Genomic DNA, 19,752 nt, shown 5'->3' with positions numbered 1-19,752 from the left:
AAACCAATTTTTTCTTTAGATTGTTGAATTTATGTTAAATTTTATTAAACTTCCTATCAAAACTATGACAAAATCATTTATATGTAGGTCCAAATACTTAAATATGTTTACATTCTTGGGCAAGTATTGAACGTGAATCACATATTTGGAAGGATAATTTTGTAATCCATTACCTTTCCTCTCATAGTCATTTATTAATAAAAAATATCAATGATTTTTTTACCTAGCAAAATATATCATTTATAATCAATGGTTAAGATATTTCCTAGCTTTCTTACCTCTAGAGAGGTAAGATGGTGCACTGAAAAAGGGCTCAACCTGATAAACTTGTATTTTACCTCCACTTTATAATATATTCAGGTGAGGAAACTCCCCCTCCTGGTGACCAGTCTAAAAAAATTTTAAACCAGTTGTACAAAACTACAAACCATGCTAAGATTTACTGAACTTCTTGCAACACAAATTGAGACATATTGTATAAAGAAACTTTGCTGGGTCAGAAGGCATTCGATCCCATTCAGAGAAATCACTAAAGAAGATCCAGAAAAAATGGCCAAATGGCATTGAAATGAACTCGATGTGCAGTATCATGGTTACTTTCATGAAGTCTTGTAAATTTTGTGCAAATGCCATTGTGTGTACTGAGATCAGCTCGAACTTTTTGCTGCTACAACCGCAAAGCTCATGGTAACCATTACAGCCGAGGTGCAGTAACACGATCACGCTATAGAACATCTCCTCTCTGAATCTGAAGAAAAACAAATAAAATCAGAATGCTATGACTGCAGTTTAAACTGTGCAATAACTGAACCTGCTCTGAAATTCTTTTTGCATGTGTTATCACATTCTGAAGTCTGAATCCTAATAAGCACTCTACTCCAAATCTCCAATGGTTCAAGGTACAAACACACCGAATTCAGGCTCCTTGCTGCTCAAACGCAGAGGCTCTTTGAAACATAGTAGGGATTTTACAGGATTTTTATAGTAAACAGTTCAAATCCTCCAAACTGAATAAGAAAATTTACTGAATTTGAATTCTGAATCTGCATGTCATTTTGATATCTCAAATCTCAATCGTAAGCTGTGATGTGTTGCTTCAGTGGAACTGAATCAGGAGCTGGTGTTCTGCTGTGGGTGGTGGTGGTACTTGTCGACGAGCTGCTGCACCCGGAGCTCCAGCTCATGGACCCTCGTCGCCCACTCGCGCCTGATCTCTATCGGCCTCGCCTCCCTCGCCGTCGCCGGCTCGCCGCCTCGCTTCGTGCCGCTGCCCTGCCGCCGCGCCGCCGGGCGCGCTCCGGCTTTCTTCCTCTTCTTGGCCTCCTTCGCCGCCGCCGCCCTCTGCAGCGCCCGTAGCACGTCCGACCCGCGCAGCTGCCCCGCGGGCTCCGGCGCAGGCGAGGAGGGCCGTTGCCTTGTCGCAGCCGCGTCCTCGGGCTCCGGCTCATCGTCTTGTGCGTCGCCGAAGAAGTTGGCGTCGATGCGGTCGTCGGCACCGTCTTCCTCGTCGCTGCCGCCGCCATCGGCCCATGAGTGGTTGCGGCGGGAGCCGCCGCGCCGTGGCCTGGCTGCGACGGCGGTGAGCGCCGGCTTGCGCCCGCCGGCGGCTGTGGCGTGGGGCCGGGGGTGGACGGGGAGGAAGAAACGTGCGGTGGAGAACATCGCAGATATCTCGCCGAGCGCTGGAGCGCGCGCGGCGGCGGTGCGAGAGATTGGAAAGGCGGCGCAGCAACGAACAGGGCGAATAGAGGAAGCACGTAGAAGTAAGCAATATAGTAGTAGTACCTTAGGGATTCCCGTCGACTGGCCTGCGGCGGCGAGTTCGCCGGAGCTCCGTCGAGTAGAGCTGGAGACGGGGGAGGAAGATGAAGTGCAAAACGCAGGCAATACGAGGGCCATATTGTCAAATATCCAACGTTCACCTGCGTACATCCAACCCGATCCGAACCGCAAGAGTCTGATCCAATGGCTACAAATAGATTTTTCTCTTTGTGCTGAAATTTTACATTTGAACCCCCGTTAAGTCTAACTATTTATAAGACCAGAATTTTTACATATTACCCCCCTTTTTACTATTTAGAATCACAATTTAGCCCTGTCACGGTGATGCGCGCCTGGCCGGCGACGTACGGACACGGAGCTGCTCCACCGCGCCATTGACCGGTGCTCGAATCCCCCGAGAAGACATGGTAATGAGTCATCGGAAAACTCCATTTGATTCTTACGTACGTACATACATACATTAGCCTAGATCGAGAGCAAAATTTGCAATCCAGAATCAAAGAAAGCAGCAGCTACTGCGAGGCGGCGGCGGCGGCGACGGGGACGGCCTCGAAGAGCTTGGCGAAGTAGAACTGCGTGGAGATGAAGCCGCGGTTGGCGACGCGCCAGCCGGCCTCGCGGAGGGCGTCCTCGATGTCGCGCTCCGAGTGCAGGTAGGCGCGCGTCGCCTTGGACGGGCCCGGGAACAGCTCGCCGACGCGCTTGAGGAGGTCGAAGTAGAGCGTCTTGGGCGCGAAGCTGATCAGCACCCGCTTCTCGGCGAGCGACGCGAGGTGCTTGATCATCTGCTTCGCCTCCTCCCGCGGGTAGTGGATCAGCACGTCCAGGCACACCACGATGTCGTACCGCCCCTCCAGGCTCTCCAGGTCGCGCACCTCGAACCGCGGCATCCGGAACGCCGGCGCCGGCCGCACCGCCATGGCCGCCTCCGCCTGCCGCTGCGCCTCCGCGACCATGGCCGCCGAGATGTCCGAGGCCAGCACGGACGCGCCCTCCGCCGCCAGCGGGATGGACAGCGACCCCGTGCCGCACCCGGCGTCGCAGACCGTCGCGCCGGCGAGCGGGACGGAGGAGTCGCGCAGCATGGCGAGCGTGGCGGCCACCGTCTGCGCGTGGCCGTCCCGGATGTCGAGCTGCACGCGGTTCACGCCGTCGGTGGCGGAGCCGTAGATCTTGCGCCACCGCTCGAAGCCGGTGGAGTTGAAGTAGGCACGCACCGCCTCCTTGTCCCCGCCCCCCGCCGCCTCAGCCTGCGCGCGTCGCCGGCGCTCGGGGTCGGAGAGGGACACCGCCGCAGCCAGAGCGGCGGCCGCGGCCGCCGCGGCCGGCAGGGAGAGCGGGGGCAGGTCAGCCGCCGGGGGCAGCGCAGCCGCGGTGGTGACACCCCTGCGCCGGTGGCGAAGAATGCCGACACGGGAGTGTGCATGGCAAGGAAGCGGCAGCGGCGGGGAGAACGGCGCGGTGGAGACGGCGGCGCGCGCCATGGCCGGAGCGAGGAGTGAGGAATCTCTCTTCTCGTTCGAGTGGTTCGCGGGTGATGGAGCTGGGATTTTGGGGATAGGGTTTTTTCGGATAGCCCCCTCATATATCATAATATTTACAAATAAATCTGCGGTAGCTTTGGATGAGGGTCTCGTTTATATGGAGGATAATTTCACGGGGTGAATAACAATTAGAGTTATAATAACTGGGCCTCTCTGTTCCATTGCTTAATGGGCTAAAATGCTTCAGTTTTCAGCCATCTTAGGCCCATTATTTTTTGCTTTTCTCTTCCATTTGGGCGTAAACCCATGTTCAACAAAAGCCCATAAGGCTTCTGAATCATGTGTTTTGTGGGCTATGGGCTTATGCTTTTTGCACACGATCAGTTCTAAGTTGCAGGAAAAAAAATATATTATCGCTAGGTAATTCCTGTGAAATTTCTCTACCATTAAATCCTAATGGACCTTTCATTTTGGCATAAAGAGATATCAGATCAAGAAATCTTGGGACTTTATTTGGCCCAATCAAAAAAAAAATCAATGGACTTGAATTCCTGATCCTGACACGCTCGGTGTCCTACTGATTTATCATCTGAAGAAGATCAAGCCATGAGCAGAGAATGTCTTCGTCAGAGTTGTGGGCAAACCAATCCTTGGTCAGAATCAAATTAATGGAGATATAATCTAATGTTATGAGCCAGCTAAATTTGTTGGGGACCGCACACCCATGTTCTTAGAAACTCGTTAGAACTTCTCTTCATCATGTTAAAATGGAGAAAAATAAATTACTCCTACAGAAAGATTGTTCATGCAAGTAACGCCAACTTAGTCACAGCGAAACACAAGTAAACACTCTTGCGAAAACAAGATTCAGAAGAAAGAAAGAAAGAATGAATTCGTCGGTGAAATGGAGGTGACGGTCTCTTTCGATCACTGAGGAATTAATTGGAAGCAGGGCCCCCGATCAAAAGCAAATCGTTGCCTGTCACAACTCACAAGCCCATGCAATCATGCGAAAAAAAACTTAACATCCACGTCAGAAACCAACTTCTGCAGCTTAATTAATTCTGCCTCGACGTCCATATTATATTACAGTTCTGACAGTAGTGTAATGGAGCTGCTAGTAGTACCGTCCATGTTGGCCCAATCATGACAATAAATACAGAGAAGAGCTGTATAATCAAAGTACACTTTTATACTACTCCACTCCTGAGAAAGAAGAACAAAATAAATGAAAGGAAACGACTATATATATATGTATATGTATTGTAATTACTCCTGGAAATATATATTGCATACGGTTTCCCTTCAAGAAAAAAAAGAGAAAAATATATATATTTATATGGTAGAATTGCTCATACTATTCTATTATAATCTTCGTCTTGTTTCTGCAGGGCAATCGATCGTTGTTATTGCGTTCATGTTTAATTTACCGGCCATTAATTAACTTGCATGGTCCTGTCTCTGCTGTGCATGCACTGTCACTGCTGATCAGTATAGGAACGTACGTAAGTACACGGTGCGTGGTGGTGATGATGGCTGCTGCTTGATGCGCGTAGCTACTCGCCGTCGGCGGCGGCGGCGGAGCTCCGGCGCCAGATGGCCTCGAGCTCGGCGGCGAAGAGCTTCTCCTGGCCGATGATGATGGTGATGTGGTCCTTGTCGTCGTAGACGGTGACGCGCGCCCTGGGCACCCTGGCGCCGACGGCGAGGGTGCACTCCACGGGGAGGAGCTCGTCGTCCCGGCCGTGGAAGACGGCCACCTCGCAGGCGAGCTGCCCGGCGACGACGTCTAGGTAGCTGTCCATCTTGCCGGCGCTGCCGCAGATGATGTTGTGCAGCGTGTGCCACGCCGCGTTGTGCGTGTGGCACATGAACGCCTCGATCAAGAACGTCCTTATCCTGCACGTACGCAGCATCAACCTCACTTCAGTTAATTCTACTCCACTCCATCGATTCAGTCAGTCAGACAGCACAGTATCATTCACCGATCGTTTCAGTTTCAGTCAGACAACGACGAGCTGCCAAGAAAGAAAGATCACTGCCAATTGCATTTGCAATTGCAGCTGCTCCTACCCTACCTGACACCCACCAATGGCCACAACTCATTACACTCGGCTGTACTTGCACAATCCAGTAATAAAAATGGTTGCAACTTCGAACCAACTTAACTGCTAGATCTCAGGCCATGCCAACATGCAAGCAATCAAGCATGAATGTGGTGTGGATCCCCCACACTGTGTTTCCTCTGTCCTTCGCTTGCTGGTAACCTTCGAGCTAGTACACTAGTACTACTTCTGTACATGCTCACTCATAACTCCTGTTGCTTCGACTGACTGCTACTGGCACTCTATCTACAACTACTACATTTTCAGAAGTTATCATGAATGGTAGAACACATACTACAGCACTAGCAACAGTATAGGCTTCAGATATTTTCAGTTTCAGATTCAGAACATTCTATGCGGTTTCTTGAACAGCTAAGCTGGAGATGATGTCTGAACAATTGAAAAAAAAAAAGTGGCCCTTTGGCATGAACAAGTGTTGTTAGGTGAGTCGATCGATCGGCCATACGAATTCACAACCGAAAGCCATTAAGAGAAGGTGTATGGTACTACTACTGACTACTGTCTACTGGCTGGAGTTACCATCGCCCTAACTACACGCCTTCCTTTACGTGAGCCCACAGAATCTATCCTGAAGAAATGGCAAAGCGTAGCTGCCTAATTCCGGGCAAAGGGACGCCGCTTCTTCAGAGCCAAGGCCGAAAGAAACTATCAGAGTTCCCAAATTTTCTCCATGACAAACGCAAGGCCTTTAATCAATCAATCAATCAATGGTTCAAGTATTAATTTCACTCCAGCTAGTTGCGCGTATTTGTAGGACGGCATGGAGAAAAGAAAAATGGTGGCAAACTGAAGAAAAGCACGAATTCTGAAACTTCTCTGTCTGAAAAAACGGCGGTTTTCAGAGGTAAAAAAAAATCTCAAATTTTCAGTGAAGGATGAAACAAGTTCCTTTTTTTTAAGCTCAGATTTCTTCTGTGCAGAAGATAATAACTGATGAGTTACATATCTGTTTCCTACGATTTGTCGATGTCATGAATCATGATAGATGGGTCCCCTGCCGGTTTTATGGCGGGGCCGTGAACCACCGCCATTTTAGGCGCGGCCATGAGCTCTGGAAGAGAGAAAGCAAGCAGACATATGCAATCCCGATGCGTACGAGCGAATTGAGCTTCAGAGTTCGTTCGCCATCAAGAGACGGCGGCCATTGCCGCTGCAAGCCTCGCTCTCGAGGAAGCCATGGCCAACATGCAGTACAGGTGCAGCAAACTGACGGTGCCTGCCTGCCTGCCACCAACTGCGTCTGGTACAGTAGCTAGCTAGTCCTGTAGCTTGGCTGCTGCTGCACTGTACAGTAGCTGAGCTTCTTGATCAGACTGTAGCTAGGTTGCTTATTATGAGTGGATTAGCTGGAATCGCGGGTATTAATTCTGAAGGACAAACGTGAACTATTGTCAGAGAACAACATTGGAGGTCGATCATTTAAGCAGGCGACAGCGATCGATCGATGGAATGGGCATGATTTTGGCGATGGCTCGAGCACTGCCCAACATCGCTGTCGTCTGATCTGTTCCTTAACAGCAAAATGGAATGGTTATTGCCCTATTCTAATCTCTGTTTTTGCTGCTAACGATACTCCATCTTTTTTTTTTCTGTCAAAGTCTGAAACTTTTCACTACCGAAAGGCACAAGTAAACTCGTTTTGGATCAACATTTTTTTTGTTTAACTCTTTGTGGGTGAAGTGTACGTTAGGACAGAGAAGAAAAAAGGGGAATCATCATGCAATGCAGGGCAACTGCAAGAACGGATCAAAAGGACGTACGTCAACTAGAGAGACTTCACTAGCCAGCAGCAGTAGAATGTTCCCTCTAGCTGTGGCACAGCTGTTCCTCCTCCTCATCTACCCATTTCAGCCGAATTTAATACAAAATAAACTATTTTAAATTAATTTTGAAATTTAATATGGAGTAAATCTATAGTAGAAGATAGGAGCAGAGCATGTAGGACAGAACAGATTGCCAGGTGGCTGGAATAAATCAGAATAGAAAAGAAAGGGGAATTGCTAAGGTGCTCGTTCTTTTGACTTATTTAAGAAATAAGTAAAATGGTATATTTGTGAATGAAAAATAATTATACGTGTGTTATTAAAGATCTAAAAAGCAAAAATTTTAAAAAAACTAGGATAAAAGAGCCCCAACATCAACTCTAAATTTAAGATTAAAAATTTGAATTCTGTCTTATGAGTATAATCATAAGCAAAAAGATGATTGGACTGAAAACTAACAAGAATTAATTAAGGAGGAAGGAAAGTGGTAGTGGGTTTACCTGTTGCGGGTGAAGAGCCGGAAGAGGCGGTCCCAGGTGCGGTGGTGCCTGCAAATGGTGAGGCAGATGGTCCGGCTGACGTGCTCGTACCAGCAAGCCATCGACGCCCCGAACGCGATCGGCGGCCACACCCGCCGCGGCGCCACCCGCCGCATCACGTACTGCGTCGCCGCCCCGGCCTCCTCCTCCGGCACCGGGAAGTAGGGCTGCTCCCGACACACCACACCCACACACCACGCACGCACGGTACATCAGAAAAATCGAACCAACCCATCCTTCGAAATTCAAATTACACGGTGTTTCTTTTCTTGGTGTAAATATATTTGAAAGTGACGAAATTAGGGTGAGTGTGATGATTTATGATGGGAACATGTGGTTCTTTGGTGGATGGTCAAATCCGGCCAGGTACGTATAAAAAAGGTGCACACGGTTGGTTAGGGCGATGGATTTTCTCACATGCAGCCATGCGGCTCAAATTAATTAAATCGATGGTGTTCACTGTTCAATGACTGTGTGGGACGCCACGTACGCCATGATCGACAAGTGAAGTGGCTGTAGATGTCTGACGAACGAACGATCGATCGACCGACCTCGCCGCCGGCGAGGTGGAATCAGTGGACGGGTGGGGTTGCGTACCGGCGCGAGGAGGGTGAGGGACTGGACGGCGTCGGGGTACTTCACGGCGAGGGCGAGGGCGAGCACGGAGCCGAGCGAGTGGGCGACGACGTGGAACTTGCGGAGGCGGTAGCGCTGGAGCACGGAGCGCTCGATCATCTCGACGTGCTCCCGGAGCGTGTAGAGGGAGTCCGCCGGCTTCGGGCTCCGGCCGAACCCCAGCAGGTCGACGGCGAACATGCGGTACCTCCCCCGCGCCGCCGAGCTGAACGCCGGGAACACCGTCTCCGTCCAGAAAACCGACGACGAGATGAACCCGTGGATGAACACGACGTCCTCTGTCTCCGCGCCACCTGCGTTCAGTGCATGTATGCGTCGTCATCGTCAGCTCCGGCCGGCGGCCGTCGTGGCACGTCGTGCATGCATGGAGATGGGAGGCGGGTGGGTAGTGTATTACTTGCGGTGGTCGGGGCTTGGACGTGGACGTAGAGGTGGGAGGAGCGGGAGGCGGCGCTCCAGGAGTGGCAGACCTTGCAGTCGCAGTCGGACCAGCAGGGCGCGTGCCGCGGCGGCCGCGGCGCGCGGTCGATCTTGCCGCGGATCAGCTCGGCGATGGCGGGGCTGACCGTGAGCGTCGGCGCGGCGGGGCCGGACTTCTTGGTGGCGTCCGACAGCAGCGACGGCCGCACGTACAGCGTGTCGGAGACGTCCTCCAGCTGCATCTTGGCCGACGACGGCGACAGCCGCACCACCTTCGGCCCCGGCGCGGCGGCCGGGGGCACGAAGATCGCAGCGCCGCCGGCCGCCCCGTCCCGCGCCGCCGCCGAGCAGTAACACGCCTTCCACTCCGCCTCCACCGCGTAGTCCACCAGCTTGTACACCACGCACAGCACCATATCCAGCACGTCCAGGAACGAGAACACCACGAAGCTGACGACGCAGTTGAGCGCGCCGCCGGCCGCGGCCAGCAGCGCCACGACCGCCGCCCTCCAGTTCCCCGCTGCCGCTCCCCCACCGGCGCCCATGGCCGCCGCAGTAGTAGCCGCCACCTTCTCTTGCCACACGCAGGTAGTGGCAATGTGCATTGCCAGGTGGTAGCAGCTAGCCACTCTACCTCCCCGCCCCTCCCGGCGCCTCGCTCGCTCGCTCGCCGGAGCAGCTAGCTAGCTAGTGAGTAAAGCGCAGAGGAGAGTGGACAAGGTAGAGCTAGCTTTTTGTAAGAGGAGTAAACGAGACGAAGGGTTTAACTCAACTCCAAGAAGAGAGAGAGAGAAAAAAAAAAAAAGGCACGCATTTAAGCGCGGTTGGAGGCGGATGGTTCGGTTTGGTTTTCTTGCGGAGGTTTTTTTTGCGGGCGATCGGGCAAAGGGTTTGGTTGGGTTAAATAGATCGAGCTGGAGTGTGGGCTAGCGATCGAGCCACCACGGCGTAGCTCCACCGGCGGCGGGCGGGCGGGCGCGCGGCGAGAGGTGGAAGAAGACCCAACGCGACGCGCGAGTGTTGCGCGGGAGGAGAGCTGATTAAGCTACCCGTGGAATTCGGCGTTTAATTCTCAACGTTTACTCCTGCTAGTTACATGCATGTAGTTGATCGATCCTCGTCGTCGCCATCTGCATGGGTTAAGTTCATTTATTAGTTTTGAGGTTCGGATGAATTTTTCACTTGTGTCTCGCATCCACTTGTGAGCATAGGTTACAGCTTATCCATTTCATACTCTATCGATGAAATAAAGGACTAATAGTAAAAAAGACATAATACTCTATAGATGACCAAATTTAAATGAGTTATTGTGCATGTTAACGGAGAGAAATATTTAGTAAAACACAGTACATTAACGTGGTAGTTAGGTTGCGTAACCTGCGTTCTCAGTAGCTCACATAAGCATTTCTTAAGAATAAGTCTATCGACTTTCTAAAATTTAATTGTAGGTGTACTTCTTCTGTAATTAGCCATGAATATCCAGCTCTTATAAAACCAGATGGATTGGGACCCTACTTCAGAGGACTCACAATTGGCTGGCATTAATCATGAACAATTAATCTCAAATGTCTCTCTTCCTCTTGCTAAAGAGAGGAAAAAGTTCAGTGTTAGTGTGGAACACAATACATTAAGGTAGTAGTTAATGGTGGTCCTCAGTACCAAAAAGTTATGAATGATCGCTTACTAAACTTTTAAACAATACGATTTTCATACAAAAGCCTCTTTCCTCAATATTTTTTTTAGAAAAGTATTTAATATAAGTCTATCAACTTTCTAAAATTTTTAATCTTAGGTGTAATTCCTTTTGTAATTAGTCATGTATCCCTTGTTCCTACTACCGGATGGAGCGGCACCTTAGTGCAAACTAGGCTCACAGTTGGCTGGCGTTAATCATGAACAATTAATCTCGACCAGACAAACAGAGATGAGCGAGCGGTACTAAAATGTCTTTTAGCAATCCTAATGCTTAGTGATTTCTGTATCCTTCGTATCATAAAGAAACCAGTACTAGACATCACTTTTACAATAAAAACGCTACTAATTCATATATATAAATACTAATTCACATATGAATTTTAATGATACTTATCTTTCATGATGTATTGGGTATTGTGCCAAAACTATGTCTTATGAAAGATCGATATGATTTATTCCTCTTTCTTTATTTAATCACTTGTCACATCATTTTTCATCTTATATAATGACTTATTAAAATATCTTACAAGATATCCTTGTGTTATAATTTTTAATTGGACACCATTAACTTTTGTATTTATGTTTGACGACCGTTCGTCTTATTTAAACTTTTGGCGCAAATATGTAAATTATAAGTCATACTTAAGATACTTTTAGTAATAAATTAAATCATAAAAAATAATTTATAATCATATAAATTTTCTGAATGAGACAATTGGTTAAATATAAATCTAAAAGTTAATAATGTCATTGAGAAAAATGGGAGGGAGTTTTACATTTTGCAATGTAACCAACCAATGTTTTTTGGTTGGCATGCCCAACTAATTAATCTACACAAATTTGGGTTGGTGTCCTACTCACTATGTAAGGCACGCATAAACAGAAGGATGATTTCACATTTGCGTGTATAAATGGTGCACCCCTCATTTTCCCACTATCATACGAAAGGCATGACATGCATAAATATCGTATAAGAGTAAAGAGTATCTTTGGGAAACATATATAGCAACCTGATCGATTTGTTTTATAATAAATATAAGAGAAATGGCATATTAACTTTTAAAAGTAATTTATGGGTAAGACTTCTACCGGCTGGATCAGATCAGCTACAGTATTTTATCTTGTTTTCATTTCTTACTTTGGTTCAGCTCCGGCCTTCCAGTCGGACCCAGCAGCATCCTGTTGTGTTGTAACATATTTTCTTCCATTCTATCTTAATTAAATCGGTCTGTCCGTCTACGGCTGACTCAGGCAAAATTAAATAGTTCTCCATATGTTCTGAAAATTTGTGTGACTAAAAACAGAGTATGCATTTTTTTTTTCCAGAATTGTAGCAGTAGAGCATCATTTTTGAGTCAAATTGCCCATATCAGCTCAAGGTTTATTGGAATTCACTACGGCAATTAAAATGCTCTGCTTCCTGGCAGTGGGTTGGATATACTGGCTACCAATTAAAACGTTCTGTCAAAACACGCTCTACAAACAACCTATCAAGTGATTGGCTTGAATTAAAGCCAAAGCATGGATAATGTTCATCTCAATTTCGCAGTACTCACAACATTTTTCATCACATTGAGCATATTAGTAGCAAACCAAATATGATAATACGTACTCTAGCAAAGAATTGGTAGTGAGATTCGCCGAAATTTTAACCCTACTAATTACTCGATCCGTTTCTTAACGTAAGACGGTTTATTTACATATAAATATATATTGATTAAGTTATATCATTTATGTATAGATTTATTAGTATTTATATAAATCTAGTTAATATGAAGAAATCTTATATTATAAAACGAAGATAATACTCGATAACGATAACGTAGATAACCAAAACGACATAGTATTAATGAACAGATTTTGGTGTGCTGTGAAATAGAGAGAGACAGAGAGGGCGATCGAGGTTGGTGGCAGTTGAGGCAGCAGAGAGGCAGGAGCTGCTGCTCATGGCGGCTTGGAGAGCTTAGCTGAGCTGATCCTCGTCTGATCCGCTCACGCCAGCACGTTGACATGGCCGCTCCCCGGTCGTCGTCAACCTCGCTCCCGAACCAACACAGCCGCATTCGATCCAGGCAGGCAGGCAAGCAGCGCCGCCGGCCATGACTGTCTCAACGTCGCCGGTGCTGCAGCCATGAACGGCTAGGGATGGGAGCACTTGCTACAAGTCAAGAACGGCTCACACACATTTTCGACCCGCCGTACAGTATCACCGACAACTACTTACGACATGTTTCAAACGCGTGGTTCTTTCTCGATTTCAAAATTGAAATGCAGTAGGAGGCATGTCTATAAATAAAATTTTTATATTTATAATTTTAGTGATATAAAACCAATGCTGAAAAATAAAGTTTGATTTAGAAAATCCAAAATAAGCTTTAAATTTAAGGCTGAAAATTCGAATTTTGACATATAAACATAAGCAGAGACGAAAAGACGTGGTTGATAAACTATTTCGTACACAATTTGTCACGGGCTAATACTTATGGATCAAATTTTGATAGTGTTTGAGTGTTTTAAAATTACGCTAGAACATACGCTATTTTCCAGGAGTGCAGGAGGTTGAGATATGCACTAGCTGACAATTGGACGGTTTGTTGGTGGTCATGTCGTCAGGGCCATCCTCCTGCATGTGAAGTTAAAACCGACGATGTGTTGTCGAAGAAAAGGACACAAGAATTGCGTTGGGATTGATAAAGAGTTCTGCTGCACTCCCTGCTTCTGCCTGTCCTGCATCAGCATCATTCCACGAATCTTTTCTTTTCTATTTTCCATTCACGTTCTGCCAATCTTTTGTACTCATGTTAATTAAACTGATCATGTTAGTACTACCGAACTTCTCCAGGGGCAATGTTTTCTCTGAAACCACGTTTATCAGACAGAATTAAGCTAAAACGCAATTTGGAAAGAAAAAAAAACATGAGTATAGCAATGCCAATGAACCCTCCATTTATTTTTCTCGTCTTTTTGGCGAGGAAACAATGAACTTGGTTATGGCCGGTTGTTATTGACTAATAAGTCTTATAGACTATTAACACTTATAATCAATACTACTAATAATTAGTTAGGCAACAGTACTTTCAGCAGTTGTCGTCATGTACATTGCACTGTAGACTCTTGCAGATTGTGTACTTCATCATGGGACAACACATATGCACAGTATTTGGCCAGAAAGAAAAATTCAAGCAGAACACGGCAACCATTACACGTTGGTTGTGGTGTTTGCTACAGCCCTTGTTCAGTGATGGCGCACGTAGAAAACAGCTAGGGTTTATCGCCCCTATTTTTCGATTTTTTATTATACTTATAAGCTAAAATTAAATTTTTAAACTTAAATTATAATAGATTATGGAATTTTCTTATCATATTTTATTTTTCAGCTTTAGCTTTTAGATCGCCAAGAACATCTGTATAAAAGTTTTGTTTATAAATTATTTTTTATTTATAAATATATCGTTTAGTGTTTAGTTTTTTTTATCTAAAAAGTCAAAACAATCACCCGTGCACGTTGATGACACATGCAGAGATGCAGTCGCCTGGTCTGGACGACGACTGACAATGTGCAATCCGTGTAGAATTCCCTCCCTGTACGTGCTTGCTTGGCTGAGCTTTTGAGCTGATTAATTTTGAATTTTAGAATTTTATTTGACGCTAGGCTTGATTTCTGGAGGTATTCCCATCATTTTCATTGTCTGCTTCTATTGTTATGATGTCCAAGAAGATGGGTAAAATTTCTACCTAAAACCTTTTTAACTAAAATTTTGAGTTTAAATATTGCGAGTAAATTTTTTATATATGTTTCCTTGCAATTTAAAAACAAGGCTGGAAAATAAACCACGATAAAAAACCTCAAAATCAACTCTGAATTTAAGGTTAAAATACAAATTTGGCATATAAGCATAAACAATTTGAAAATAAACTATGATAAAAAAAATCTTAAAATCAACTCAAAGTTTGAAATTTTAATTTTGGCTTACATGTAAAAACAAAAATATTGGAGCAACAGTGTTTGTTTGTACAAATTACAGTAATCACACCGGAAAATCGTTCGACGGCGTGTCCCGAGGGAGCCGCTGAGTAGTTATTCACTGTGCTCTGTTATGAGGAAGTGATTGATTTCTATCTGTCCCTTTGCAAATACAGTTATGTTTGATGCAGGCATGACATGCTTATTGCTGATAAAAGTTGGTATGCAAAGTTATCGATACCAAATAAAGGTGATTGATTTGAGCGGCCGGACTTGACCGACAGAGAATGCACTATCCAGTTTCCAAGGACGAATTTGGTTTTTTTATTTACAAACAAAAAATAATTTATTATAAATAATTCATCATCTAAAAGTCAATACTGAAAAAAAATAAATCTTGGTAAAAAACCATTAAAATCAACTTTAAATTTAATATTAAAAATTTAAATTTTAACTTATAAGTATAAACAGAATTGAAAAGATTGTGTGATAGAAAGAACACAGCTATTAAAGATTTAAGCATGATTATGACATTTTGTTCAAGAATCATTGCAGAGGAAGACACTGGCATGCAATACTCAAAATGTATTAACATTATCAGAATTAATCCGACCATGTTAAAATTGTAGGGTCTTTTAATCGGGACGTTTATTATCTATACTCTACTAAAAGACTCAAGTAAAGATGTGAGTGATTAATCTGCTATCACTCACCAATGAGTTCAGATCCTCTGTAGTAGTCCTGTAGTTGATCCTATTTGCTAACCAATTGACATATGGAGCCATAAAGTTAGTGAATATGCCATCACCTGCTCCCACTTGGAACAAACATGTGAGGGCCACTAAACAGTGGTGCATATAGACGGTTCTTTCCCAAGCTATGGAAAAGGAAGGGATATTTAGCCTACTCCTTGCAGCACAATGGTATTTAGAAAAAAAAATTAAGCAACAGTAAAACTATATCTCAGACCATGCTGTTATCGAAATTGAAGGTTGAACTTGGAATACAAAGCAATAAATCCATGAAAGCAAAAGAGCTAGCTAGCTAAACGCGGTTTTACACTCGTTTTGAAAGCTACAATCTGACCAAAATGTATTGGAAGATGTATTATGGTGATGGGGAGCATGGCTCAGCCGACTATTCTCAGTTAATGTGACCTAATTGCAAAATCAAAGATGATGTGCTCTATTGCACAAGAAACATTTTGGAACAAGACAATATACATAGTCGGCCAAGGCTGGATAATTAGGAGTCTGCTTCAATCAATCGTTGAAAGATATCAAACTCTGAAGGATCCATTCAAACGCGGCCAGTTAATTTGTTTCTGAAAGCTACTTAAGTACTGTGTAGAAGACGCCACTGACAGGGCATGGGCAAAATTAAATTTCAAACACAGCTGTTAGCTAGATGCAACTGATGCCAATCGCAAGTAATTTTATGAAAAGAAAAGGACATGGACTTCAAATTTTTGCAACATACAAATTTTATTAAACTAAGAGAAATGATGGTATGGATCCGTTTGGATGTAGAGGGCGGGTTTTAATCCATTTTTCTAAAAAATAAATCTAAAAGAAGGGTAATGTAATGGAACTTTTTTCTATGAAATATGAAAATATCATCTTGATGTTTTCAGTGTACAACATATGGATGCAATAGTATTGATGTCTAAAACACAGAAAAATATTAATTGTACGAATCTCCAAAATATCAGATATTATCGGCAAGATGATTAAGATGGCGCGTGCGTACAAATGGATTTTTTTCTACTGTTGAGCATTTCTTAGGATCATGCTACTTGTGTTGATCAGATCACCTCATGATCCCCACTTTGTTCGATTTATTGATTGATTGAGTGATTACATCCCATTAGGCTACTGTTAGTGGATAACAACCTATCTGACACTCTAATACGGATTTGATAGCAACGGCTTCCAAAGGACATTTCTCAAGAAAAATAAGGAACAGAGTTTATCTCCAGTAATAGGAATATCCTGCCAAGGCAGAATTAATTTGTGTGCTTCAGTTTTTTCTCGCTCTTTTGTTTTTTTTTTCTAACATATGTACAAGGCAATTTTTGGTACTGAATGTAGCATGATGGATAGAAGTTGGGAATGCTGAAAAGCTAACTGGTTTGGCTTCAGTATGAAATGGCCTTTTGTGTTTCATCACCAATGAAAATATTCTGACATTGTAACAGGAATCAATTTGATTTTTTTTTGCGTGGATTAAACTGTTGTGTTTTTACCCCTTTTTTTTGTGATTTTGCGTACGTTGATGAGGCGCAATTATTGCCAATGCTGTTTTCCGTAGGTACTGAACGACGCTGACATCTCAGATTTAGACAAGGGAACTATAATACGATCCAATAATCGATCAGAACGGTTCAGATCAGGTACATCTTACGTTCAGATTAATCTGGGGAATTTAGTCAAAATAGTATGGAGATTAAATCAGGAACCATGCTATGAGTTCAACCGATTCTTGTTTGTTGGTGGCGACATTTAATTTGGGCGATGTTGATTGCTATTGCTATCTCAACTGTGATTACCTACGTTAGCTTTTCTGCAAAGCATCCACGTATCAATTAAGTGTCACTTAAATAATCACAGCATCGCATTAGCTGTCTAATTAAGTTTACCTGAAATTACATGCATTGGTTCCTCTTAATTCATGAAGCTTGAAACTAGCTTTGCAGCCATTGTTAAGTTATGATCCAAATTCATTATGTGCTAGTAGAAAGGCCTACTTCAACGGAGTGACGTGGAGGCTTGTTTATTGCTATCTTGCTAGGAGTCTACTTCACCTAATATATATCTCTTGTAAGCCGTCATGCGGCGTGGTAACCTTATCTGGATACAGTGAAGATATTTGCTGGCCGACGTCCGTGATTTTTTAAATCCTGCTTTAGGAGGATTTTCTACGTTAAATCTTATGCCTTCTATAATTGATCTACTGTGCTCATTATTTATTTGCCTACCATTTCCTAATACCATTGCACTGAACTTTTAGACCCAACACGTCCCAACCCTATCAGAATGAAATTTCTGTTCACGGATCAAATCTAAAAACATTATGGTTATCCTTGTTGGCCAACAAGTTCCTTTAAAATAGTATGAATCTAGTTAAGTGTTTTTCAGAAGAAATGACCCAACTACAAACTGATCAGTCACAATTATAGTACTAAAACTTACAGTGTCCGACACCGATTATATATCCATGTACTTTAAATTGCCTTGTATGCAGAACACATCAAGCAACCAATCAAAGCAATAATGAACATTTAAAAGAGGAGTCAAACAATCATCACACGAGTAATAATAAGCTATGTAAATCCAACACCAACTATCCACCAAAAAAAATTGGATTGTCTTAAAAGATGACATTGCATTTGGCCATGTTTTTGGTTACCCAAACCAGGTAACTAGGAAAGAAGAGATTGACTCAGGTTCACCACTGTAGCTGGTGCTTGAGCAGCAAAAGGAAAATGCTTTGAGCTCCCATCGTTTCGCCTTTTAGAGGAATTAGCGAAAACGCGTTTTTAAACGAACAATAATTTGTAGGTAAAACTATTATATACGTGTTCATAGCGACTCAAAAGCAAAATGTGTAAAACAAACCATGATGAAAAAACCACAAAATCAAATCTAAAATTAAGTTCTAAAATTCAAATATTGGCTTATAAGCAGTTGTAACTGCAAAACTATGGGAGCCTTGATGTGCTGGATAACCACCCTTTGTCTCAAAGGCCACTGACTGAATGGATGACTGACCTTGCTAACCATCCTTCCATTTAAGAGCCCAAAATTGCAGATATGAGCAGAGCAATGGAGGAGCAGGCAGGCAGGATTGCTGGAGAAACCCAAGGAAAGCCTCATGTGGGGCACACGCCATCACCCAATGGTCAAGCCCCTCCGATTTTTCCATTGCTGCACGAACTGATGGCGATGATGGTGATCAACCACAGTGGCATCATGGCAAATCCTGGGGTTATGAAGCTGTGGTTGCTTGGTCCCACATCACACACCAGGCCCAACACATGATAAAAAGTCATCTAGCATATAGAGGAGCCAATCTAACCTTACTCTACTTAGAGGAAGAACATGTGCCAAGCTAGAGGCATATCTTACATAAAAATTGTACCATCAATTAGATTTTAAGCTGAGGTTGGGTTTCGAAATGACAAGGAATTGATCCTTCCTGCTAAAAAAATATAAAAGAAAACTAAGGTTAGATCTCCTTGAGTGCAAGAAAGTTCGAAATTTCAAACGACGATCAATCGGTGATACCGTGATAGATTCAACTCCATAGTGGATCGGAGCAGCTCTTAGGCCGCGTTCGGCAATGTAACTAGTTAACTCAGATTTCCCTCCTTTTTTCATGCGCACGTTTCCCTAACGGTTAAACATGTATTTTTTGTGAAAATTTTCTATGGAAGAGTTACTTTAAAATATCATATTTATCTATTTTTATTTGTTTATATTTAACAATTAATTAATCATGTACTAATCTATTGCTAATTTTTCACACCAGATAACTTAACCCCCCAACCTACATCAAACGAACGCGGCCTAGTGAGATAAGAACTGCATCAAAAGAACCTGGAGCGTGATTGATTGGGATGCATTAGAGTGGACACAAAATGTGTGGGGGGTCATGGCTGCCAGAAGCGACGGTGGCCGGCGGCCGGTGAGACGCCACCGGCGGGCCGGCCAATTTAGTGCCCGCTTCCGTAGGGCGCTTGTGCAATAATAATCCCCCCAGACTACAGTGTGTGGTTTACGCTAAATAAGCAGGCGAAGCAGTGATTGCCCAACTGATCACATGGCGGATCGCCGGCAGAGAATTTGGCCCATCGATCACATTCCTTCTTTGCTGCTTGATGGAATGGGTGGACGAGGAGGGTGTGATACTGTGACGGCACGGCGTCGGTCAGCCATCAATGGCCACCCCCAAATAGGTTGGGATTGGTTGGGTCACACTGCTCTGGTCTGGTCTAACTCTTGCTCTACCAAACCCCTTCCATCTGCAACAGCAGCAGCTCTCTAACTACGTGTCTGCAAGGTGTGTGACAAGTGTACAGTGTGCTTGCACTTGGTACCTACCTGGCTAGGTTCCATGAACTGGATTCTGACTGACATGTGGGTCTCACCTGCGCGCCGGCCAGGTTCCAGATATTATGGGACAGGCTATGTGATGTGAAATAAGCTGGAGTAACACTGTAAAAGAAACCACCAGTTTGTCACCAAACAGAATCAAGGGTGGTACTTCTACTTGGTAGTGTCCAAATTGGTTAGGGACGATGTATGGTTGGTTGTTGATGTGATCATGCATCCAAACCTGCAT

General features: G+C 44.4%; 3 protein-coding genes across 3 annotated transcripts; all 3 read right to left on the bottom strand.

Moving 5' to 3' along the window:
- Positions 1 to 344: 344 nt before the first annotated feature.
- On the bottom strand, positions 345 to 1,950 carry LOC121054652. Its single transcript, XM_040524765.1, has one exon. The coding sequence runs from the start codon at positions 1,930 to 1,932 to the stop codon at positions 1,111 to 1,113; it is 822 nt and encodes a 273-aa protein (XP_040380699.1). The 5' UTR covers positions 1,933 to 1,950; the 3' UTR covers positions 345 to 1,110.
- Positions 1,951 to 1,966: 16 nt separating this feature from the next.
- LOC102707879 (magnesium protoporphyrin IX methyltransferase, chloroplastic) lies at positions 1,967 to 3,330 on the bottom strand. Its single transcript, XM_006656539.3, has one exon. The coding sequence runs from the start codon at positions 3,264 to 3,266 to the stop codon at positions 2,295 to 2,297; it is 972 nt and encodes a 323-aa protein (XP_006656602.2). The 5' UTR covers positions 3,267 to 3,330; the 3' UTR covers positions 1,967 to 2,294.
- A 963-nt stretch (positions 3,331 to 4,293) lies between these two features.
- On the bottom strand, positions 4,294 to 9,613 carry LOC102707595 (probable lysophospholipase BODYGUARD 1). The gene is made up of 4 exons (XM_006656538.3): positions 8,728 to 9,613; positions 8,292 to 8,623; positions 7,656 to 7,861; positions 4,294 to 5,165 (listed from the first exon to the last, which is right to left on the bottom strand). The coding sequence occupies exons 1-4, from the start codon at positions 9,353 to 9,355 to the stop codon at positions 4,823 to 4,825; spliced, it is 1,509 nt and encodes a 502-aa protein (XP_006656601.2). The 5' UTR covers positions 9,356 to 9,613; the 3' UTR covers positions 4,294 to 4,822.
- Positions 9,614 to 19,752: the final 10,139 nt, after the last annotated feature.

This window comes from Oryza brachyantha, chromosome 6 (genome assembly GCF_000231095.2).
Source record: "Oryza brachyantha chromosome 6, ObraRS2, whole genome shotgun sequence".
NCBI classification, from domain to species: Eukaryota; Viridiplantae; Streptophyta; class Magnoliopsida; order Poales; family Poaceae; genus Oryza; species Oryza brachyantha.
Note: the sequence above shows the minus strand (reverse complement) of the source record. Positions and strands in the feature narration are given on the sequence as shown.